At 32.5% G+C, this 24,884-nt stretch overlaps 4 protein-coding genes across 4 annotated transcripts; 3 read left to right on the top strand and 1 right to left on the bottom strand.

Moving 5' to 3' along the window:
• Positions 1–9,475: 9,475 nt before the first annotated feature.
• LOC115228812 lies at positions 9,476–9,901 on the top strand. Its single transcript, XM_029799296.1, has one exon. It carries the CDS (start codon positions 9,476–9,478, stop codon positions 9,899–9,901), a length of 426 nt encoding a protein of 141 aa, XP_029655156.1.
• A 3,374-nt stretch (positions 9,902–13,275) lies between these two features.
• LOC115228811 lies at positions 13,276–15,119 on the top strand. Its single transcript, XM_029799295.1, has 2 exons — positions 13,276–13,762; positions 14,653–15,119. Exons 1-2 carry the CDS (start codon positions 13,276–13,278, stop codon positions 15,117–15,119), a joined length of 954 nt encoding a protein of 317 aa, XP_029655155.1.
• A 1,223-nt stretch (positions 15,120–16,342) lies between these two features.
• Positions 16,343–18,548, top strand: LOC115228810 (heat shock protein 83-like). The gene is given in 3 exon segments (XM_029799294.1): positions 16,343–16,576; positions 16,578–16,706; positions 16,740–18,548. Coding segments are annotated over 3 exon segments (2,166 nt in total). The 5' UTR covers positions 16,343–16,348.
• A 3,973-nt stretch (positions 18,549–22,521) lies between these two features.
• On the bottom strand, positions 22,522–23,950 carry LOC115228808 (zinc finger protein 148-like). The gene is made up of 2 exons (XM_029799293.1): positions 23,749–23,950; positions 22,522–22,931 (listed from the first exon to the last, which is right to left on the bottom strand). Exons 1-2 carry the CDS (start codon positions 23,948–23,950, stop codon positions 22,522–22,524), a joined length of 612 nt encoding a protein of 203 aa, XP_029655153.1.
• Positions 23,951–24,884: the final 934 nt, after the last annotated feature.

Genomic DNA, 24,884 nt, shown 5'->3' with positions numbered 1-24,884 from the left:
TTCCTGTAATACAGTGCTTGGTTCCGTCACATCGATATTTGTTATCAATACATTCTCCGTATCCACAGTCAAATCTATCATCCTGGCAAGTTTCTGTAAATAATTATTTTCTTAAAAGTTAAATACCGCAGGTTTCCTCGTCAGTCCCATCCATACAGTCTGCAATTCCATCACATTTCATTGAAATGTCGATTATCCGGAAATTATCACAACAAAAACTTCCATTTTTACATTTCGAAACTTGAAAATAAAATTCATATGCTGAAACCTCCGCAATTTTTTTCATCTGATCCATCAAGGCAATCAATTTTGTTATCACATTTTTTATTTAAAGGCAAACATTGTAGACCATTTAAGCACCTATATTCTTCTTTCTGGCATTTAATACAATTTTCGTCAGAACATTCAAACTTTCCATTTTTACAAAAACTAAATTTATTCTTATTCTTAAACCATTTTTCACATCCGATTATAATTTCGGATCCGGGATCATAGTACTCTCCTCGTAACTGGCATGCGCAATCTTGCTGTTCAACACATTTCCCATTAACTTTATAAAACTTAAAATATATAAATACCATCTTCGCGCAAATTATTGGAACAGAAACATCCTTCGTGACAAACCATATCTTTGGTCGGCAATAAATACTTTGAAATCGAATAATCGCATTTTTTTGTCAAAGGATTACCACATGAATGATATTCTTTTCCATTTTGGCACATGTAAGCTTTTACTTAAATCAAAACTATTTGATACGACAAAATGATGGTGATCTCCATAATACTTCTACCCCGTTGTTAGTGCAAGTCTGTGCAAATGCAGCTACAGAAGTACACAAACATTCACAATCTCCTCCCTCAGTACAACTATTCATTAAATTCGTCAACTTATTACTGGCATGCATCATATAGGCAGTTTTCAAAAAAAGTATCTACAACATCTTCTGATAAGACATCTCGACATGTCTGGAACATAGTCCCCGAATTAATAATTGAGCATTTATCATTAGCCCACTTAAATCTTTCCTAAAAATTTACAATAATTCAAATACATTATGTGGACAAATTTTCAGAAAGTTTCCGGAAGTTTTATTAAAATTCATACTGCATTCCGAACTAGGAACACGCCAAGAATTTGCGAAATCATCAGCCGAGTTGAGAAATGCAAGACTAGGAGTTGTAAATTCGTTTAGTTGATTGTTATCAAAGTCACCACAAAGTCCGGTAACTTTTCCCATCCATTTTCGATTTAGATAAATATAAACTGTCGTTCCTTTGTCCCAGAGTATTTCAAAGCCAATTTTTTCGGAGATCACACGAACATGTGATTGATGTTTATATATGATATGAATATGTTTAGCATGATAATCGTTTGTTAATTTACGCCCATTTATTATAAATTCATTGTTATCACCAAGTTGAATTTGAACGTTTTCAATTATTATTTCCACTAATTTCAAACATGTTAGACCTTTAATATTTAGTGACTATTTATTCCTACCTGATACTCCGCATGCAAAATTTTGAGTATTTATTACAAAAGAGGAATTTGCTTTTGACTTTGCAATAGTATATTTGCATTGTCCTTCAAACGAGAAAGCCTTCCCATCAAATGTTACAAAATGTGAATCTCCGTATGTAGTACAGGTGCCTAAATGTAAAGTATTTAGCATAAATTACCTCCACATTCTTGACTATCTGTATTTTTAATCCAAACTTTATTTTTGCAGATACTTTTAAATGAAATTAAACTATAATTTTACTAGTTAGAACATTTTGATCCAATTTTATCACCGAATTTATAAAATTTATTTGCATGAAAACACGGACATTCATCTGGCATAACACATTCATTCTACAAATATTATTACAAAAAATTAACGGCATACCATTTGAGATAAAACATATCCTTCATTACAGCCACAGCCATGATAAATATTATTAGCACATTCTTCAAGTTCGTCTTGAGTCGAATCACAACGTTTTGGACACCCTTTAGTTATTCTTTGAACTAAATTGTTTGGGCATGATATAGAAGAATTTTTTTTGTGACACTTAATTACTCCTTCGATGCAAATGCTGTAGTTAAGAATGAAAGTTAATCACCAATTCATTGAGGACGTAGAAAATTTATCATGATTCTTATATGTGATATCTTTATCAATACAAGTGCAGTTACTCCGATGAACACAACGACCATTGGCATCAAAAATCATCCCATCTTTGCATTTACATCCTGGAACACAGTTTGATTTGCATTCTTCATCGTTCCCTTCATTTTCGTGACAATGTAGTCCACATGGTGACATGCAATTGTGAAACTCACTGTTTTCGGGACAATTTATACCTACAAAAATATTTTTATTTTTCACCGCATTTCATTCGGAGTGCGTCCCATGTTACATTTATTCCTTTCTTCGCGCATTCGTAGACATAAGCAGAAATGTGAATGCAGGCAACTTGGTTAGCTTGGATCCCATTCATAGCACATATATCTTTTATGCACATTTGATGATATTCTGGAGAATTGACAGCTTCGAAACACTTTGACAGTATGCCCTGATTTTCTATCAATGGTTCACAATTTAGAATAGCTTCATTCTAAAAATTGAATCTTTAAAAAATCAACCTTTATTTTAATTGGACACTCTAGAAGCACTGCACTTGCAGTTTGGCATTGGTCTTGTGTACTTAAAGTGTATTCCTTAGCCAAGGATTTGTAGTTAAATTCAAGGCTTCCACTTCTCGTCAAGTATTCATTTTTTGAATTGTAATCAAATGTCCCACACATTCCAAGTGACTAAAATGTCATTTAAATGATATTAATACTTTTCGGAGATGAAAGTTTCCCAAGGTTATATAAATCCGGGACTGCAAATCCCAAAGAATATGAAGGCCATAGCGCGATAGCATTATAAAATTTGGTTCAATTTTACGGATTCTGAAAAATTTGCTATGTTGTGGAAAATTTTTTAGAGAAATGTTGTTTATTTGCACAATTGGATTCTTATTAAATGAATGAAGTAGGATTGAAGTCGACTTTCTTATTGTTATTAAAATCTTTCGCTGACAAATAGTATTGTTTCCATAAAGACTGTTTTTATCTCCTACACTACACTGAGAATTGTCAACAGATATGGATAGATCTTCTTCTCTTAGCTAAAAAAATGTTGATTATAGAAATACTTTAAGAAGTTCGTATATGCATGGATTACTATATAAATGTTTAAAGCTTTCGAGATCAAATGTTAAATAGTTTCCAATGCCAATTAATTGGCATTCTCCTGGACACTCGATATTTGGACATTGCCAAAAACCTGATTTACATACGCTATAAGTCGTTAATTTTAATTGAAACCATGTTTTACAATTTTGTTTTATTATTTCACCATTTTCATATATTTTCTTCCCAAAGTAGCAAGGGCAGTATTTCGCTTCTACACAATTTCTTCCATCAAAAAATGTTCCACTGGGACACTGGCATCCAGGAGTGCAGTCATCGTTGCACTTTTTCAGAAGATGTGGCATTGATGAGCATGTTGTACATGAATTTATGCATTCGGTGTATTCCATATTTCCAGGACATTTAATTGCTATTTATGATATGATAGTCAAAGATACGGCATATCTTGGAAGTTCTCCAGTGAATATTAAGTCCTGATTCAGAACAAAACGAAGAATATTCTTCCAAAGTGGCACAGAGAAGAGCATTTGCTTCTTCAATTGTCGATGTTTCACGAGCATAGCAATATTCCTTTTTGCATCGTTCGTATAATCCTTTCGGATCAACCTTTAGTAATTGAAAACAAAAAATCACTCTTTGAGAACAAGCAGAGAACAAATTGGAATTTATTTTACTACATTGAATTTCAGCTTCTTTAATAAAAGTAGGATCTGAACATTTTGGCAAACCAGTGTATCCATCAGGACACTAAAAATTACGAGAAACTAGATACTTTGCTATAACCTTCTTTAAAAGAATTTGCAAATTTTGCGACATCCTGAGTAACAATGTTATTGATCGTTGTAAAATCATCTTAAAATTTGTATTTTATTCAACTTTACTTTGAATATTCCCGTCAAATAGCCCACAAAGTCCCCGAAACTCTGATTGCTGGAAAATTTTGTTCATTGTAATATGGATAACATTCCCTGATGTGGACTCCCATTTTATTCGAATCCCTCTTTTATTAACGTAATTAACGTAGGAATGAGTTTTTGATATCTCAAACACTTTAAGTTTTTAATTAAATATGAAAAAACTGTCGCTAAAATAAGTAGTGTTCGTAGAAATCTTGACCCCATCAACTAGAACTTCATTTCCTTTGAAAGTGACTATAGGATCTTTTTCTACGACAATTCTCATTTCCTATAATTATTAAATATACAAACTAACTTTTCTACACATAAGACAACTTTTGCAGTTCGACGCTAAGGCACTTATTGTTATCGAATTGGAAGGATTTGCAACAAGAGTGTACCAACATTGGCTGTAAAATGTATATTCTCTTCCATCAAATGTCCGATAGTGTGAAAAGGAATTCTCACATGTAGAAAAGGGTAAAGCATATTTATTCTTTATTGTTAAAACTATAAATATATTTTCAGAAATATACCATACGAATTATTCATCGTCGCACCTGTTTGATCTATGTGTAAATTAAACATTTATAAAAACCAGATTGGCATGGTAAGCAAGTGTGGTTTCCAGGATATCCCCATGAACCCTGTATATTAAATGAACAACAGTCGGAAAATGTTTTTATTGAGTTTGAATTGCTAATTCCACTTTGATCAAAGTACTTTTCCCCATAACATTTGTTGTATTTATAGCAGTATTTTAATTCATTAGTTATTTCTGTTGAGGTTTAATTGTTTTTTATGTAAAAAAAACTTGATAGATCGTCTTCACATCTGAATCCGGCAAATCCGTCTTTGCAATTACACACATTTGGTGCTATGCAAATTCCATTTAAGCATTTTGGCGAGCAAACAGCTATAATAGAGATGAGAATTTTTACGTTTATCGCAAAGTTGTCCAGTGTAGCCTTCGCAACATGTTTGCACTTCCACAGAAACATTTCTATTATAAGACATATTAAAATATATACCGGGCATAGTCACACAATTTATCACTTTTAGTCTCTAACAATTGTAGCAAATCATTTCTTGAATATTTAGAGTAACTTTCTGCAAGGAACCAGCTGTCGTAAAGCATATCAATAAAATTTCGACAAAGATCAGTTTTTTTCTCGGTAACTTGTTTAGTTACGTTGCAATATCTAAATTAAAAAATTAAAAAAGCATTACCTTGAAGAATTCACTGCATTATTAGCAAATAACCTCTGGCACTGGATTACTAATATTAGTATAATCCCTAGCATTGAATGATCCTGAAAATATGTTATTTTTTTCATAATATATCATTAATTGTAACATATGGACCAAAAAATTATATTCAATTTAATGTGATTGATCAACTTTTTTAGGATAATTTGCAATCTGTCAAAATAAAAATCGTTAGTATTCAGGTCAGATATAAACAATTTTTTTCTCACAAAAATGTTAAATATTTATGATTCTAAATTTTTCAGGTCGTAAATATACTATAAAACTTTTTACATTTAAGTATCGTAACAAAAAAGTTTCACTTTACTTTTTGTATTTTGCTATTTCAATCGATCGTTAATTTTAAATAATTTAACTATTAACTCGTATTACTTTCAATATCGGCTTAGATAATAATTTAAAGTAGAAATGAAATATTTAAGAAACTTTTGTAAAATTTTACTGTTGATAATTGCTAGAAAAGAAAATTATTATTTTTTGGTTTGCGGTTTTTTGATTAATTGATCATAACTTTTATAAGTGATGCATCTGCTGATATAGTTTTTCACAACTTTATTTTTAATTGAACGTCTCCAACTGTGATAATATAGATTATAACATCATTGAAGAGTGATATTATTGACAATTGATGATAAAAGTGATCGATGGACAGGTAGATGATATCAAAGCTATTAAATAAATATCTTTAACTTAAATCAATTATATATTTAGAGGCAAACATTTTTGAGGCTATATATCTAATTAAACCTTAAAAACTTTATTAAAAATAAGAAAAATTTCGCAGTTAAATAATCTTAGATAACTACGATAAGCGCACTTAAAAGCCAGCCTCATGGTGGTATTTGTACAGAATTTAAACTAAATATAACTACTGTGAATTGAAATAATCAAATTTATTAATGAAATTAATTGCATTATTGTAGAAACAAAGGAATCCAAAATTAACAAAACGGCGTCACTTTCTGACTTCCCTAACAATATCGCTGTACTTCAAATCGTTTATGTCATTGACTTCAATGCTCTTGGTTTGCAACTTAATCTTCATTTCATTAAAAGAAGAAGCAATCATCATTCGGCTTTTAATACCAGATCTTTCATTATTCCTAGTAATTTTGTATTTTATTAGTTTAACCATTTTATCAGGAGCAGCTTACCAACAATATCGACAACCAAATAAAAACAATCGTCTGTAGAGCGAATGTAGTCTAACAGCTTATCAAAAGCCTCCTCTACAGGGAGTAACTTAATTTAATTTTTACCATCAGTGAGATCATTAAACTCTTCTCCTGAATATTTTAGCTCGATTTGTTCGTAGTTATTGCAGTACCCGAATACTAGGAAATGTGGTTTTGTCCTTTTTAGTTTCATGTCGTTAAAGCGCGATATAACCTCGTCATTAACTTTGACACCAGAAGAAAGAACCTAAAGATATAACCACAGCAAAATGAAAAACCATTATTTGCAATCAATTTATTGCGTTGTCAATCTTGTGATATAAGGTTTGCCAATTAAAAAATATATTTTATATTAATAAATTATATTTTTAAGTTTTTTTATTAATTTAAGTTAAAATTGGAAAAAAATATTTTGTGAAAAAATCATTATTAAATTCTGTTCAATTCATGTTTTAGCACCACTAAGTAAAAAATATAATTTTTTTAACTAAAAAATTTCGATTTTGCTAGAAATACATAATAAGAATTATTATAATAAGAGAATTTGCTTTTCTTCTTTGAATATTAAAAATTCATTTTTAATTGTTCATAAAAAATGGTTTCTCTGGCAAAAATCGTGTTATATTATGGCAACGATAATAAATAGTTTATAATTATTTTCTAATAAATTTTAAAATCATATTATGTCGATAGCTGAGGGTGAAACCATGTCAGGTGTCATCAATGAATTTACGGCTATTTATTAAAAAAATATTGATTAATGAATCCCTTTAGAGTGAATTTTTTGACAGATCCCCACTATCTTCGACGTTGACTAAATTGAAAATTTTGCGACAATAGTTACATGTCTTTCATATCCGCCAAAAATAGGAGTTCTATAAATTTGGCGATTATTAGAAGATGGCGGATAACAGAATCCATAAAAATTATCTAAATCATGTAGTTTTCGTCTTTCGTGAAAGCCTTACTTGTTTTATTTAAGCCATTAGACCTATTAACGTCAAAATTTCTGAATTGATTATAAAAATCTTTGATTATTTGTAAAGCTTGATAGCATTTTTAGTAATAATTTTTAGCTTATAGACATATTCATCTTCTTGCAGATATGAGAATTTTACCGTTCAAAAAATTTTTTGGGCCGCTATCAAAATGTGGAATCAATTTACTCGATGATTTCGAGTAGCTTTTTGAGACAGAAGATTCAAACTTCTGTGCTTGAATACAAATGACTCTTCAAGTGAGCACCTAAAATTAAGATAACCCGGCATAAGAGGGTTACAAACACAGTCATCAGAAATATTCTCCTAAATTCTCTTAACCGGACTTGCTATTTCGACAAATTCGATTTGAAGAGATTTCCTTTCTCATTGTTCTTCATTTTTAGCTGAATAAACTTTCTTATTTCATCTTTCCCATTTATTACTCTTAAATTTATATACAACGGAATAGTTTTTTTTGACTTCTAATTTTACTGAAATTGATATTGCTTTTCCAAATAAATAATTACAATAAAAAGTGTTTAAAGCCGTCACGAAGGCTTGTTTCGACATTGTCCGTGCACTTATCACTACGGACTATAACTACAATGCTTTTGTTAAACCCGTCCTACTGTACAATTCATCTATATGGAGAATCTCCGACACCGAACTAAAGAATTTTGACTCATTTTAAAGAAAGAAAAAACGTCGTGTCTTAAATGGTTAACACTGGCCTGCCAATTAGCCGGGACATCATAGACGGCCGCTGGAGGCTATTCGGGCACATCCTGAGAATGGATCCAACTACACCTGCCTACCAGGCCATGGAAGAATACTTTCTGACAGATGGACCAAAATTCCGTTGACGAACTCGAACAACATTGCCGACTGTTCTGCAGCATGACTTAATCTGTGCGGAGAACCCTGAACAACTATGATGACCTGGACAAACACCGCAGCCAGCTCAAACCGCGGAAGTTGGATGAAAATTGATAAGAAAGTCGTATCGTATGTGGCACGTGTGGGAATATGACTTTTTCTGTTCATGTTCCTACGGGGTGTGCGATAATAATAAGTATTAAAAATGATAGGGCTTATATTCGAGTGGGCCTATATTAATTTTTGAGTATGTTTCAGTGAATATTTTTATTGATTTTTAAAGATTACTAATCCAATTTTCAGACTACTTAATATGCACGAGAAGCCGACGCGATCGAGAAAGAATTAGAGCGTACTGTCGCGAAGGATATCCGCTCGAAAAACCATCTTGATTCGCTGGCGTCGCCTGTGAGAGCAGACATGCGAGACCCGATCTCCTGAACGAACTGATTGCCTTACCGCCCAAGGAACCGGAAGTCTCAACTGCGAATGGGAGGAATTGGAACTTTTTCATAAGTGAGGAGTACTTCCGCATCTTTTTGCATTCCGCGGTTGTGGCAATAGATCCAGGGGCGGATGCGGACATCAGCAGGTTCTGATGCGAAAAGTGCTTCAGTTAGTTAATATAATATGAAAAACACTGTATTATCTATTTTAATATTTTTATATATAAACTTTTCAATGTCTGAAAGACACGGAAGTAAATGTTTGTGAATCTTCTGGATGGTTGGTTAATGGAAATCATTCCCCCATGACTGAAGGGAGACTGTGTCTACTTCAGGACCGCAACATGTTTTTTGATAATGAAGAAAATAAGTGCACGCATTGTAACTCGGCAAGAAAAACAGTTGATCACCTTGCAACTAGGTGCGGGAGAATGCTGAATAGCTCATATCTTAGACGGCATAACGAATAGTCAGATGTATTCACTTACATCTCTGTCGTCAATATGGAATAAGGAAAACTAAGAAACTAAAGACACACTCAGTTCAATCTGTTGTTAGCAATGAATTTGTGGAGATTCGTGTGGATACTACGATTAGTACGGATACAGCTGTGGCGAATAACAAACCCGATATATTTGTTCATGACAAAATGAGGAATACAATTACTTTTATCGAAGTTGGGATTACTTCGCAAAATTGCCTCAAGCAGGTCGAAGTTGAGAAGTTCCACAAATATGACTTATTGGCAAATGAACTTGAAGCAATTCATCACGCAAAAGTTAAAGTAATCCCTGTTGTAATGACCTGGGATGGAATTGTCTCAAGATTTTTCAAGGGTCATCTTGATGTCCGCAAGCTGGAAGAAAGAGTGAGAGCATATATTCAGACAGTGGTTCTGAGGAAGACATTGGAGAGCATGCAGGCTGAAGAGAGGCATGGTATATCGATACCTAGTGAGGAGAAAGCTGAAACGGAATGTCAACCAAGGGCGGCCTCAGAATGTGGAGTGTGCTTCGACGAGAACACACCCATACGGTCACTGGATTATGGGCCCAAAAAGAGAAGATTAAGCTAATTAATTACTTTAACATGGATTTTTATAAACTTTTAATTTTTGAGTTACTATTGTTTTACGTATTTAAAACATTTTTTTGAAAGTTAGATTTGAAAAAGAAACAATTAAGAATAATTCTAATGTATTACGTTTTTATACTTGAATAGCATTTTTGTTTTTTTCAACAAAATTTGAAAACATTTGAATAATTATGTTGTCAAAAAATATATGGCTGTAGTTGTCCTGAATAAGTCTCATAAGAAATATTCCATCTGAACACATATAGTTGTCTATAAAATCTCTTAAATATTTCTTATTATCGGGATTTTTTTTGAAATGGGGACCCAAATATTTCAAAATGTATTTAAACTTGACATTTGTGAGCAAGAAACACCATCTAGCAAAGCTTACTGAGTTGACAATTAACATGAAACTAAGCCAAAACCAAATGAAGACAAACATGACTTTGATATATGCATTTGCTGCTAATATACATTGGACTGTATAGAGATGCCTTATTCCAATTTCTCTTATTTTAAAATTGCAATATGTAATTTGTGGAAAGTATTCATTTTCCATAGAACGGTTGTACAATGTGTTTAAAAGCACTTGGAAGCCAAACGCTTTTGGTCTTCCATAAGCAACAATGACGTCCATAAAGATTAACTGCAACAAAACACTGACAACGAACATTGCTTTAGTAGTCATATAAAGTATGCTCAAATGGTTTCTATATTCATGCCCAGAAAGTGGGTTTAAAATTCGAAATTTTTTCCGTTTTTGAATGATATTTGTAGGTATTTTTTTCAATTTGAAAAGTCTGTCGAAATTTTGGATTATAATATCTATGTTCTTGTTCTGGGAAGGTTTGGATTCAATTAGACTGTAGGCCTTGGCATGTTTTGTGATACTTGAAATATTAAGGCCATATTTTTTGTGAAAGTGTTTCCAAAACAAACTTGGAAGTACGTTCATAAAAGCTAAAAATAGCAAAATGAATGGAGCCCATTGATAATATAAAATACTTGGTCTATTGTCAAACACTGTTGGATCTGATATCCGAGCAGAATCATTTTTTGACATATAACGGTTATTAGTTATCCAGCATATTGCTTGAGCATATCTTATGTAATTAACTTAATATAAGAATGAATCTAAACCTCTAAATTGTGGAGAATACCAACATTTTATGGGTTCCCCAACGTGTTGTTTAGACGTGATAAATGCGGTAAATCCCAGCAGAATAATAACAGTAATTTTATGATTCATTCGATCAATTACATCATCATCAAATGTCCTTTTATTGATAGAAGTATAAACAGATATTATATTCATTTACAGGTTTTTGATATAATTCATTATATATCATATAAAGTAAAATAAGAAGGGATCAAATTTATACGAAATATGATAGATTTATGTACTTAACGATAATTATATTTCTATGAAATCAAATATCTGTATACCATTAACATAGTATGATTATAACTTAGTCGATGGTGGAATTTGATTTTGTTTTCTTAATCGAGATATTAAACGTTTGGAAAAACGGACAGGTTAATGTCGGTTCAAAAAAAACGTGACCACTTAAAAATATGTGTTTTTCTTAATTTTTGTATCTTATTTTCAAAAATTTTCAAAGAATACTAAATTTAAAATCATTTAATCTACATGATTCATTATTTATTATTTCATGATCGGCTATATTCCCAAGCTAACCAAGTATTTTAAAAAAACCTTTGTTCAAAAAAAACGTGACCACTTATTTTTGTTACACTTTTTTTTACAATTACTTGATTTTTCTTTAATAAATATTAACTATTTCCAATCAATAATAATCAATGAAAAGATAGAATCACACCCCTCGACAAAAAATTTGGTTATTTAATCTTTCTTGCTTTTTTTCATTTAAAAACGAATAAATTCATACTTTAAGATCCTTTAGATCTTCTAAAATAATATTTATTTTGTATTTATAATTAAAATAGATTTAAATTTTAATATTGCAAGAAATTTAAAGCATGTCGGCAATTAGGTTAGTGACATAAAAATTGGTTATAAAATTTTAACCGTCAAATTATGCTAGTATTTAGAGATTGATCTTAATAAAAAAATATTTTTAGATATAATACTCTCGATTCGTTTATGAAAGGGAAAATAATTGCGCTATACGACTTAAATATGTCATATATTAAAATTTCTAAAGAAACCGGTGTTCCATATTCAACAGTCGTAAATTTTATCAAGAAATACAATAAAACTGGATCATATGACCGCCAACATGGTTCTGGAAGACTATCAATTTTGAATAATGTGCAAATTAATCATTTGGTACGCACATCAGAGGAAAATTCATCTTTAACTGCTTCTGAACTCTCTAATGAAATATAAAAGTTTTCTGGAACACGTGTCTCGTCTCGAACCATAATACGAAATTTAAATAAAAATGGAATTTTCGGAAGAATTGCAAAGAAAAAACCACTTCTAACAAAAAAACACATGGTTTCCAGATTCAAAAAATTTCTTTAAATTTCAGACCATTATTTTGGATCAATAATCTTTCCTGATGAATGTATTTTTTAATTATTAACGACCCAAAAAAGAAAAATTGTGTATAGAAAAAATTTTAAATAAATAAATCCTAAAATATTACTCCAACTGTCAAATTTGAAAAAGGTAAATTGTGATGTAATAAAAAATTAGGGAAAATCATGGTGTGGGGTTGTTTTTCCTATCATGGGGTAGGCGATTTGGTATTTATAGACAAGACGCTTAATGCTGCAAAATATCAATCTATTTTGACAAATAATTTGCCATATTCTGCACAAAAAATGAGGATTGTTGACTATATTTTTCACCCCAGCCATCCCATCAAAATGATTATTCAATATTTTTGCGAAAAACATATTAAAAAATTAGAATGGCCTTCGCAATCTCCGGATTTAAATCCGATAAAGCATTTGTGGGCTTATATGAAGGTTCAAATTAGGCAAAGAAAAAATGAGAACATTCAGGCACTGAAGGAAAATCTATTAGATATTTGGAATTCTATTCCATCAAAAACACTTGAAAAATTAGTTGAGTCAATGAAAAAAAGGTGTTGGGAGATCTATTCGGCAAAAGGAGGTTATTCTACATATTAATCTCACAATAACCAAATTTTATGCCAATGAAAGTCGTTGTTTTTTCCAAATTTCTTAGACAAAATTTCAAAATTTAAATAATTAAATTAATTTTTATCAATTTTATCAGATTTTAAAATATATCTGAAGAAAAAATTAAATCATTCTTTGTATGAATGAAGTAAGTTGAAGATTCACCAATATTTATGTCGAGGGGTGTATGTTTATGGTGGATATGTAGCCTGGCGGATTGCCAAACTGTTTCCCCGGATAATGGCAATCGAGAGCCGTTGCATTAGCCAGTTCGCCTCCCGAGGATCATGGGTGCGCATTGAGATTTTGGCTCCGAGCTTGCGAAGGAACTTTTCAGTTTTTGGACCGAGAGAAAAATTAATTTCAAAATACAGCACGATGTCATCTCAAAGTTTCCTGATCAAAAAATATTCAATAGCGGAACACTTAAGGCGAGGATGCTCACAAAGAACAATCGCCAAAGAATTCAATGTTTCAAAATCTTTTGTGCAGCAAGTCAGCGCGAAAATAAAAAACGGACTGCCTTTTGAACGTCCCGTTGGTTCTGGTCGTCCAGAAAAACTTACTCTGGCGATTAAAAACGCAATATTGACGAAATATGATCAAAATCTTTTTTCCACTTTACAAGAAATTGCAAATTACATTGAATCTGAGCACAATTTACGACTTTCTCGATCAACAATAAGGAATGCTTTATATTCTTTTCGACTAGAAAATCGAAAACCGTGTAAAAAACCGTTATTACGACCAGTAAACGTGTTAAAGAGAAAATTATTTGCTGAAAATTATTTAGGGATCTCGTCTGAAGATCTAGGCAAAATTATTTTCTCCGATGAAACAAAATTTGAGTTATTTTCAGCAAATAAAAGAAATAATGTTCGATATTTTCGCGGTGAAAGATATCATTCGGCCAACATTTTACCCAGGCATTCTCAACCTTTTTTTGTTCATCGCCCCCTTAGATATCTTATCGCCCCCTTTGAAATTTTATCGCCCTCTTTGAAATTTTATCGCCCCCTTGTCCACATACAATTTAAAAATTTTTGGGCATTGTCCCTTAATTGGTTGTTTTTTGTATATAACTCAAAAATCAAAATATAAAATAATAAATCAAATGTAAAAAATTGAATTTTTATTAAAAATTATTAGTGAAACCCTTGATATTGATGTTTACTCGCTGAATATTCAATGTCGGGTTTAATTCCGCTCAACTTTAGGCGTATATCGCCTCTATAACACACTTCCAGTCTATTTCTTTCACATTGTGTATTATGATTGACAAAACTAAATCCACTTTCAACTAAATAAGTGGTAGGGAATGTCAATAGTACATTACTCATTTCCTTCCATAAATTTGGAAATTTCATTTGTAAATCTTTTGATTGCCAAAATTTAGAGATACCATCCTGTTGAAATCTGTGAATATATTCTTCATTATATTTCAATTCAATTATCTCTTCTTGGATTGTTTCGTTCATGTCTTCTGGCACATATGAAAACGGATCAATCATCCATGCTTCAAATTCCAAATCAAACAAATCTTTGAATCTAAGAGATATATCCGCTTCTAGTTCCGTCAAATGTTGACAATATGTTCGGTAAAATTTTTACCTACAGTTAAATTTGGAGGAGGAAGTGTTCTAGCTTGGGGCTGTATTTCGTCCAATGGAGTAGGCCGGCTCGTTTTTATTGACGGAATTATGACGGCTGCGCATTATGTGCAAATTTTAGCACAAAATTTAAACCAATCCGCCGGAGAAATGAGTTTAACTGACTTTGAGTTTATGCACGACAACGACCCAAAGCATACAGCTCGAGTCACAAGGAAATTTCTTGAAGAAGAAAAAATCAAAACAATTAATTGGCCTGCACAAAGTCCAGATCTCAATCCAATCGAGCATGTGTGGGCCTATATAAAGTTCCAGTTACGCAATATGGGAAGGCTTGATAAGGAAACTTTAAAGCAAGAAGTTTTGAAAATCTGGAACAACCTCCCCCCGGAACTAATAAGAAAATATGTTCTAAGCTTCCACAAACGAGTTCTGGAAGTATATAAGACGAAAGGGAAGCATATTAATTACTAATCGAATTTTGGTCACGTTTTTTTTGAACAATGTTTTTTTGGAATATGTAGTTACTTTGAAAATGTAGCCGACAGTGACAAAAATAAAAATTGAAATGTGTAGATAGAAAGGTTTTAAATTTGGTATTCCTTGGAAATTTTACATAAGAGAGCGTACTATTGCAAGAGAGGCCCCTCAAAAACTATCTCGATTCGCGGACGTCACCTGTAAATGTAGACATCCGAGACCCGATCTCTTGAATGAAGCTGATTGCCTTTCCTCCCAATGAAAAAAAGTCTCAAGAACGAAAGGAAAAATTGATACTTCTCCGCAAGTGAAGAGTACTTCCCCATCTTTTTGCATTCAGCAGTTGAAGCGAGGTGGATGCGGACATCAACAGGTTCTGAGACAAGAATGAATCCATACACGTGGCGTCCCAGGTGAGTGGCTTTCCTTTGTTGAAGGGAAACAGTGATCCAGTCCGGTCTCTTCCCATTCCAAAAAAATAATTTTTGTTTTTAATTGAATTTTAAACAATGTAAGTCACGTTGTCAACTATGAAGGTCACCCTGATCGCCAGCGTGAGGCCCGACAGAATAAATTATAGATAGGCGAATTTAGTTGATTGACCTACTTTTTGTCATTAGCTGTCTGAAATTATTTTATTAAACATCAAACATTTAGGAGAAAAGCGTTTTGGAATTAACTTAATCGGTCAACGAAGTGGATGGAACAGCTGTTCTCAAGCACAACGGCCAACATGATTCTTTAAATTAGGAAAGTAAATTCCCTACGATCCTTGTAGCTTAATGAACAGGGGTGACCAAGTTTTTTGAAATAATTAACTTTGTCCCCAAAAACACGGAGTCTCAACAACAATTGGCCAGAGCTGTCTAACAAGCGCTGTCTAAAATGAATTTTTAAAATCTCCAATCGATTGTTTAGAGCTATAACAGCCAGGTTTTGCGCCATCAAAATAATAGTGAAATTGTTTCTTCGTCATAAACTTAACGCTAATGTAATAGAGTAAATTGTATTTTTTTGGACATAGAAAAAGAATTGCAATGAGACTGGATTGAATAAATAAGCAATTATTTATATTTTTGATATAATATAAATTTAATATTTTCAAAAATGTTGATGGCAAACCTAAATATGAAACTTTATATAAAGTATAGAATGAGCTGGAAACTTCTCAACGTGCTTTTCTATAAAAGCTAATTTTAGATAGCGTGAACGACATATTCGACATGTGTGCCGCTCAGACTTATGAATTTGCTTCTGATTCTAAGCGAATTTTGAACCTCTTTTGCAATTCCATTTATAAATATCCCGAAACTGCTATCAGAGAACTTATTTCAAATTCTTCCGATGCTCTAGACAAGATTCGCTTTCAGAGTCTAAGTGATCCCTCAAAGCTCAGTACTGGCGAGGAACTCAAAATTGATGTTAGTTTCATTAATAAAATATGTTTAGATGATTCCAGACAAAGCCGAGGGAACCTTAACAATCATTGACACCGGAATTGGAATGACCAGATGTGAGCTTATTAAGAATCTTGGAACCCTCGCTCATACAGGAACTAGAGCCTTTTTGGAATCTCAGACGGTATGGTCGATTACCTAAATTACTTTAATTTAGGAGGGTAACGATTTGACCATGATTGGACAGTTTGGTGTCGGATTTTATTCGGCCTTTCTGATTGCTGATTATGTCAAAGTAATTAGCAAAAGTAACGACGACGACGCACACTTGTGGGAGAGCACATTAGATGGGACATTTAATGTGAGCACATGTGATCCTTATCCGGGTTTTAACCGTGGAACTGCTGTTATTCTCAAATTGAAAGAAGATAAACTTGAGTTTGCAGAGGAAAAGAGACTCAAAGAAGTCGTAAAGAAACATTCTGAATTCATCTCCTACCCAATAAATTTGAGAGTCCTTAAAGAGCGTGAAATTGAAGTTACTGATGACGAGGAAGAAGGCGAGAAAGAAGATGATAAGCCGAAAATAGAAGAATTGGACGAAGAAGAGATGGAGAAGGCTGAAGAGAATAAAGGAAAGAAGACGAAAAAGATCAAGGAAAAGCATAATGAGATGGAAATGCTTAATAAAGTCAAGCCGATTTGGACTAGAAGTCCCTCAGATATTACCGAGACTGAATACGCCGAGTTCTATAAGTCGATTTCAAATGATTGGGAAGAACATTTGGCAGTGAAGCACTATTCTATGGAAGGACAGTTGGAGTTCACAATTCTCATTTATGTGCCTAAGAGGGCTCCTTTTGACCTTTTTGAAACAAAGAAGAAGAAATCTGGAATCAAGTTATATGTCCGAAGAGTCTTTATAATGGACGAGTGTGATGAGCTTGTCCCTGAATATATGAACTTTTTGAAGGGGTTGGTTGATAGCAACGACTTGCCTCTCAACCTTTCAAGAGAGACGTTGCAGAGCAATACAGTTCTCAAAGTTATTAGAAAGAACATTGTTAAAAAAGTTTTGGACATGTTACTCGAAATGAAACAAAATAAAGAGTTGTATGCGAAATTTTACGAACAGTACCACAAGAGCGTCAAGCTTGGTATCCATGAGGATTCCACCAATCAGGAGACACTGGTTGAGCTTGTAATGTTCAAGTCGAATAAATCAGGAACAGAATTAACTGATTTTGATTCCTATGTGAAGAGAATGAAGGAAAAGCAAAATGAGATCTACTATATATGTGGTGAGGATGTTGCCTCCGTTTCGTTGAACTCGTCCATTGAGCAGCTGAATAGAAAGGGATATGAAGTTTTGTATCTTGTTGATCCGATTGACGAATATGCAGTTCAGAAAATCAAAAATTATAAGGGGAATAACTTGGTTGATGTTACCAAAGAGAACTTTAAACTCCCGGTTGACGAGGATGAGCAGAAGAAATTAGAGGAATTGAAAGAAGAGTTTAAACCTCTTTGTGAAAAGATCAAGGCTCATCTTGGAACAGCTATTGAAGAAGTCTATGTCAGTAATCGTCTTCAGAAGTCGCCCTGCTGCATTGTAACCTCTCAATATGGGTGGTCTGCTAACATGGAAAGGATCATGCAAAATCAGGCCCTTCGTGACAAGTCCACAATGGGATATATGAGTGCAAAAAAGAAGATGGAGCTTAATCCTTACCATCCTATTATTATTGGTTTGCAAAGGGAAAATAAAGAAAACGAAAATTCTACTGCTTTGCTTAAATCTATTGATTTGCTTCATACTCAAGCTGCTGTACAAAGTGGATTTTCTGTACCAAATATTTCCAAGTTTATTTCTGCCATTAATACTATTGTGGCCTGCGCTCTTGGTATTTTATTGTTTTTATTCTTACTAGATGTTGAAATCGATGAGGCCGAGAATACATCCGAACAAGTCGCGCCTGTTGCTGCCGATGTCGAAGAACCGTCTCAATTAGAGGAAGTTGATTAGATTTGTTAGTTACTCTGTTTTCCTTGGTTCTTTGATTTTGATTAAATCTACTTAGTTTTTTTGTATGTTTAGAGGCATTCAAAAAGTTAGGTCCTTTTACTTAGGAAAATAATTTTAATTTATCTCGAAAAATTTGGCGGAAACCGAAATAGAACGTGAATGTTTCGTGCGGCTTTCAATATCTGTTTCCCCTTGACTTATCGGTTATCGAAATGTTGGAGGCGAGTTTCTGGGTTTTCCTTTTGGTTCTCATGTATTTTTGTGTGCCCTGTCTTTAACAGACGTACAGCTCTACAGACTAACAGATCGCCTTCTTCGTGTTAACTCACAGGTCTTTCTGCTTGCTGAAGAGCAATATATTTCTATGGTTTTATACACATCACACTGCTTTCCGTGCTATCTTTATGCCTATATCGTATCAAACCTTGACAAGTCATTAAAACCATCAGCTAAGTTGACCCTTAATTTTGAATTCGATGATATTTGCCAAAGTAATGGAAAATTCTTGGTGAGGTTTGGAGAAATTGGACTCCGTTTACCCAAAGGCCTCGCTCCACAAGCTCACTTCTCCTTGATTTGCAGCAGTTGGCCATGGTGACGTAAGAGATCCTACGGAATGACAATCTTCCGCGAGACTCGATCTCTAAAATCCCATAAAACCTCGAAAAATACCATTTAAATAGAAACTCTCTGAGATGGTGACGTCTCTCTATTGCATTAATGTTTAATACACATACTGGAGAGTTCGTACTTATGAAGTTCAATGTCAGAGGAATTTCCTTCTCACTACAAGGAACATAATTGACTGAAAACCTAACATATGGAACATATGGAGTTTTAGTTGCTTGCCTAAGCCCAACAGGGATTTTGATAAGATTGTTGAATCATATAGATAATTATCTCATCAAAACCAGAATGTAAACACTATGAGGTGGATTTGCAATCAATAAGCGCTATGTCAACTTAATTTACAAATGCTAGAGAATCACTGACAGGACATCAGTCTCTTACAGGTAATGCCGGGAAAACGCTCAGACAATCATTAACCTATATGCACTAACAATGAGAAATTTTCTAAAGAAGTCGAAAATGTTTACTCGAATCTTGCCGTGGCTATAGGTGATATACGTGCTTCTTTCATTTTCCTTTCAGGTGACTGGCATGCGAAAGTGAAAACACGTCGTAAGGATAATAAATTTTACTGGTGCTCATAGTAAAGAAACAAGGAACTCAAATGGCGCAGCTTTGTCAGAATTCTACAGTTCATTTGATTTTTTATGTAACACGGAATTTAAACTTCTGGAAAGACATATGGCGACGTGTGTGGGACAAAGACAGTACTAAAATAATAAATTTGTACCTATTTACAATCAAGCTCTTGTCACTCAATTTAAACTTCATTTGAGTTAAAATATGATTCAATAAACAAGAAAGGCTTTATCTAGAGGACCGCACTGAGTTCATTAGAGTCAAACGAGAAAATGCGCAAAAGACTCAGTGCTTTTCACAATTAACAACTCATGAATAATTTATCAGCACGTTTTAAATGGCAGGGTTACTTAGGTTAATAAAAAATCATTACATTTTATCGTTATTCATAGTTTTTGCGTTAAATTTTACCACATTTAATTATTAGAAAAAGTAAAGTAAATGTATCAGACTTGGTTGCATCAGTTAAGAAATAAATAAGTATTGTTAATCGGGATTATTCAAAAATTAATATGTTAAAAAATAAATTATAAACTAGAAATCCAGATATTTTCATTATTATGTCGAATCATTGCTTCCTGTATTTTTAATATTACGTCAGTATACGTCAACTCTTCTATAATTTCTACAATAAAATCCATAAAAAATTTCACCCGTAAATAAATGTGAATATTTTTTTTCAAAATTAAGATTTTCTGAGTATACTTTAAAGGCGCTTTGCTCTGTAAAGTTAAAAAATCTGTTTATTTAAAATAAAATAAAACCTTGTATATTCATAGGAAGGAATTCTGATGAATAAAATGATTGGGTATATTTTATAACTTATTAAGTGAATCATAGAGTTGGGGTCAATACAAAGAAAACAAATTTGATTTCTCTATTTTGGTGAATAATAATAACTGTACATTTTGGATTTTTATTATCTCTGATGCAGATATTCCATATTTATTTTTATTATATCTTCCAATTTCTATAAAATTAATATTTTTAAATGTCTGTTCGCTTGTAAAGTAATAGTCTACTCCATCAACTTCATTAGGTCTAGGCTTTCTCGTCGTATCTAAATAAAAACAATGAATATACGTGGTATTGGCGCTGCATATTTTTTTGGTTCACTTGATGCTAAATCATAGTAAAATTTATATGTATCAGGTCCATAAATGATTAAAGGTCTTTTAAAATCTAGGAATTAAATGATGGTTATTACCGCTTTTGACTTTCGTTACAACAACGTACGGAGTTGAGACATCTTTTGGTAAAGTTACTTGCATAATTAGAAAAATGATACTTACTGTTCAATTCGTTAGAATTTTGCCTTTTTTCTCCAGGAAAGCAACTAAAAAGTCCATCTAAGCACGAATGATTTTCTTCCGATTCCTAATAAATTCTTGATGTAATGATAACTTTTTCCGGTGAAAAATTAAATCTCACTTTTTTTCTTTTACAGCTAAGCATTTTCGTAGCTCTAAAAAGTTCTAATTGAAAAAATTAGACCTATTACGGCTGGGAATTAAAAAATAAGAATTTGCCTTATTTTCGTCATCAACATGACAGGCAAGCCACCAATCCATGTCAGTTGAGTTTATTACGTGTAGTATGTCTCCGCATTTGAAGTAAAGGTATTTATTACTAGTCGAGTTTGTTGATTTTTGATCAAACGAGAAAAGTGTTCTAATTTTAAAGCATTAAATCATTCAGACGATACCTCACATAAAATGAATGCTTTTTAATGTTTGGAATATTGTAAAAGTTTCCTGCAGACTGCATTATGATAACATCGAAGAAAATTAATATATAGGCAGACGTGAATCGGCAAATATTTAAAATAACGCATATGACCGATAAAAATATATTAGCACAAAATGATCAAAAACTTTTTGTACTTGATTCAATAATACAAGATTCCTGTTTCTCCATCTATATAAAATAGAATTCACATTTTTCTGATAAAAGTCAGACAATGACTTAGGGTGTCAATGATTTCAACGCACTTGAATACGTACTGAGTTTATTATCGAAAATTGATTAATCTAATTATCATAAATTAAGATATCTCTTCCGCTTCGAATCTATCTTGAGTTATTGGAATGGTATATTATAATTTTATTTTGTAACTAAGTTCAAGTTCAGAACAAAAGATTAAAGTTAAAACTACTGAAATCTATGGTCATAAAAATGTTTCTATCTATAACAATGTATGCTGTCTTCTAAAAAGATGTAAAGCTTACGTCGAAATCTTTACTTGGATCTAGGCCGGATAAAAACTTGTTTTATATGAATTCAGTTTAACATATCAAACATATCATTTAACTTTAAGAGTATTAATTTGTTACGTGCTATACAAAAATAATTTAAGTAAAATACAATTCCACCTCAAAGTCGATAGAAAAACCACAAATTGAAGCTTCTAATAAAAAAACTAAAGGAGTTTAATTGCTAAAGCTGATTAATTAAATTTAAAACAAAAATTCACTAACCTAATTAATCAAATTTCATAATGAAATTTATTTGGAAATCTATACTAACCCAGATTTTTTCTTATTTTTATCTAGAAAGAACACAAGTATATATTTCTAAGCAAAAAATAAATATTGTGAATATAAACGATATTTAGGTATGTTTTTGAAGATGAGTCGACAACTGATAGCGGTAGAAAAACTTAAGAGTGCATTTGTTACACTCATAAACTGCAGCTCCGTGCCGATTCCTTAAATGTAATCTAAGAGTTCCTTTTTGAGCTGTGGCATAACTACATGAAGTACACTTAAATGGTTTTTCGCCTGCAATGTAAAAAATAGTTACCAGTGTGAATGCGGATGTGAACCTTAAGATGAGACCTCTCAACTGTGGAATAGTCACATTCCAAACACTTGTAGGGCTTATCACCGGTGTGTTTATATTCGTGTTTTTGTAAGTGAATTTTTTGTTTAAATTTCTGATTACACCACGTACAGAGGAAGTTTTTTATCGGTGGTTTTTCAGGCGTTGTATTCATTTCCTGCGATTGTTTTTCCGCGAGACCAAGAATATTTATTATGTCGTGTTTTCGAGGAACACTGTTTTGGTTAAGATGCGGGGAAATATCTTTATCGCGAAAAACATCTTTTTGGGTAAATTCATTTTTTTGAGGGGATTCATGTTTTTCGAAAGATTCGGAATCGTTAATGACTGACACTAAAAATAGAAATTAATATAAATTGCCATTTGAACAGTCGTTTTTGTGTCTAATAAAGTCGTAAATATTTGTCAAAAAAAACTGTAAGTGACAGCCGCCGCATATTAATAAATCTAGGAAAGCATGTGAAAAATTATAAAACCGTTATTCATTAGAACAAATTAATGCTTAATAATGAAGCTCAAGTTAATAAGTAATAAAAAACCACAAAACTATTTAAATAAAAATTATTAAAAAAATTCTAATTAAAAAAATTAAAGAAATATGTACAAAGATATAGTTCAATATTTAAATAATTTTTTAAACATTTCATTTTAGATAAAATTTTTTTTAAGTGACATTTTAATCATTTTTATGTTTTGATTTGAACAAAAATTAGACTTTGATAGTTAAGTTACCCTAAAAGGTCAATTGAGTATTCGAGTTTTTAAAATTTTTCTAGCACGGATACCGAAAATGACTGAGGTCGCCAATTTTTGTGGCTTTTCCAACGGTTCTTCATCGCCGTAATCCGGGGGAACAGTTTGGCGATCCGTCAGGCCCCTGGCCCTCTCATCGTTTAATCTTTTAACACTTTTTACAACGCGATTTTAAAATTAAAATATTCCTTCATCATTTTCCATAATAAATTTGAATTTCTCAACAGAATCCATTGTGCCATATTCTTATATGTTAATAGAAATTAAAATATTTTTTTATTGTTCAAGCATAACCAAAACCAAAAAACAAGGAAAGATCATTAACGTTGAGATAAAAAAACAAGGCCCCGAAGTGTCTCTTTCCATGCTAACTCCAATTATAATTACTTAACATAACTTTTCTTCAGGACCATCCGAATGATAAGTACAGAGGATTTTTGCGAGTCTTCTAGCCTTTCGTCAAGTTGTACTCCATAAGCCAGTTTCAATGCAAAACGTCTTGTCTTTTTCAACTGTTCGACAAGGTAGTCACTCTTTTCCGTATCGAACCAGCCCTCATAGCCATATGTGAGAACTGGCTGTACACACGTTCTGTACATGTACGTTCCCGGACCTACATAGAAACTGGTTAGGCTTTTAAGGATCCTTACACTCCTTTTCCTTTGATTGGCTACGTGGTCGACGTACGAACCACGACAATTGACAAATGCTCTAAAATAGACTAAATTCAGGCTCTTGGAGAGATCCATAAGCGCATGACGCCGCACTAATGCCACGCCCCTTATATGTTTATTTTGGTTCTGAATTTCTTTTTAATTTTTGATTTTTAAATTAGTCATACCATTCTCGTTTAGCCATTAATAATCTGTTCGAAAAGCTCTCGTCGGTAAGTCTTGGCAGAAATAATGGCAAAAAGCAGGACGGAATCACGACTTTTTTATCTAGCTATGGTTTTTTCCTGTCTAGACTGAGTGGGCGTAAGTTTTTGGGGTTAAATTCGCATATTCTTTTATCCAATTAAAATTTTCAGTTAACAAAAAAGAAAGAATTAAATAAAAACATTGTGCATTTATGTGTCTTTAATTAACACCTTGTTTCCGTTGTTTAATAATGTAATTAGAAATCAATTTTTCATTGATCTAATAAAAGATTTTTATTATTTGTTAAACTGTTCGTAAATTTCTTCCGAATATAGTTAAGGATATGACATCAACATTAATGCAGTTTTCTACCCATACAGATTTCTAATGTTTGTTTAAATAAAGTTGTTATATAAATAATGATCTGATTAAATATTAGACCACCCGTTCTCAAAAACTCGACACAAAAAATAACAATTACAACCATTCTCTACATTCACTAGCAGCAAAGAAAAAATGAGAAAACTTTCACAATAAAAATGGCCGCCAAAACAAATCAGTAAAGTAGAAAAAGTACAAATTAAAGAACATCATCGACCTTGGGAGCAAGGAAGAACTTGAGGACGCTCTTGTCTGCGGGGTCGTCAGTAGCCAAATCATACTCAACAGCTGG

The sequence above is a fragment of the Octopus sinensis genome, unplaced genomic scaffold (genome assembly GCF_006345805.1).
Source record: "Octopus sinensis unplaced genomic scaffold, ASM634580v1 Contig10970, whole genome shotgun sequence".
NCBI lineage: Eukaryota > Metazoa > Mollusca > Cephalopoda > Octopoda > Octopodidae > Octopus > Octopus sinensis.
The sequence above is the reverse complement of the archived record's forward strand: the minus strand, read 5'-3'. Positions and strand labels throughout refer to the sequence as shown.

Coding starts and splice junctions, on each gene's coding strand:
- LOC115228812 (XM_029799296.1), top strand. CDS start 9,476: ATGAGGAATACAATTACTTTTATCGAAGTTGGGATTACTTCGCAAAAT.
- LOC115228811 (XM_029799295.1), top strand. CDS start 13,276: ATGGCAATCGAGAGCCGTTGCATTAGCCAGTTCGCCTCCCGAGGATCA. Junction 13,763..14,652: donor ACTAGAAAATCGAAAACCGT/GTAAAAAACCGT, acceptor TTTTACCTACAG/TTAAATTTGGAGGAGGAAGT.
- LOC115228808 (XM_029799293.1), bottom strand. CDS start 23,950: ATGTACAGAACGTGTGTACAGCCAGTTCTCACATATGGCTATGAGGGC. Junction 22,932..23,748: donor TCGGATGGTCCTGAAGAAAA/GTTATGTTAAGT, acceptor TTCTATTTTTAG/TGTCAGTCATTAACGATTCC.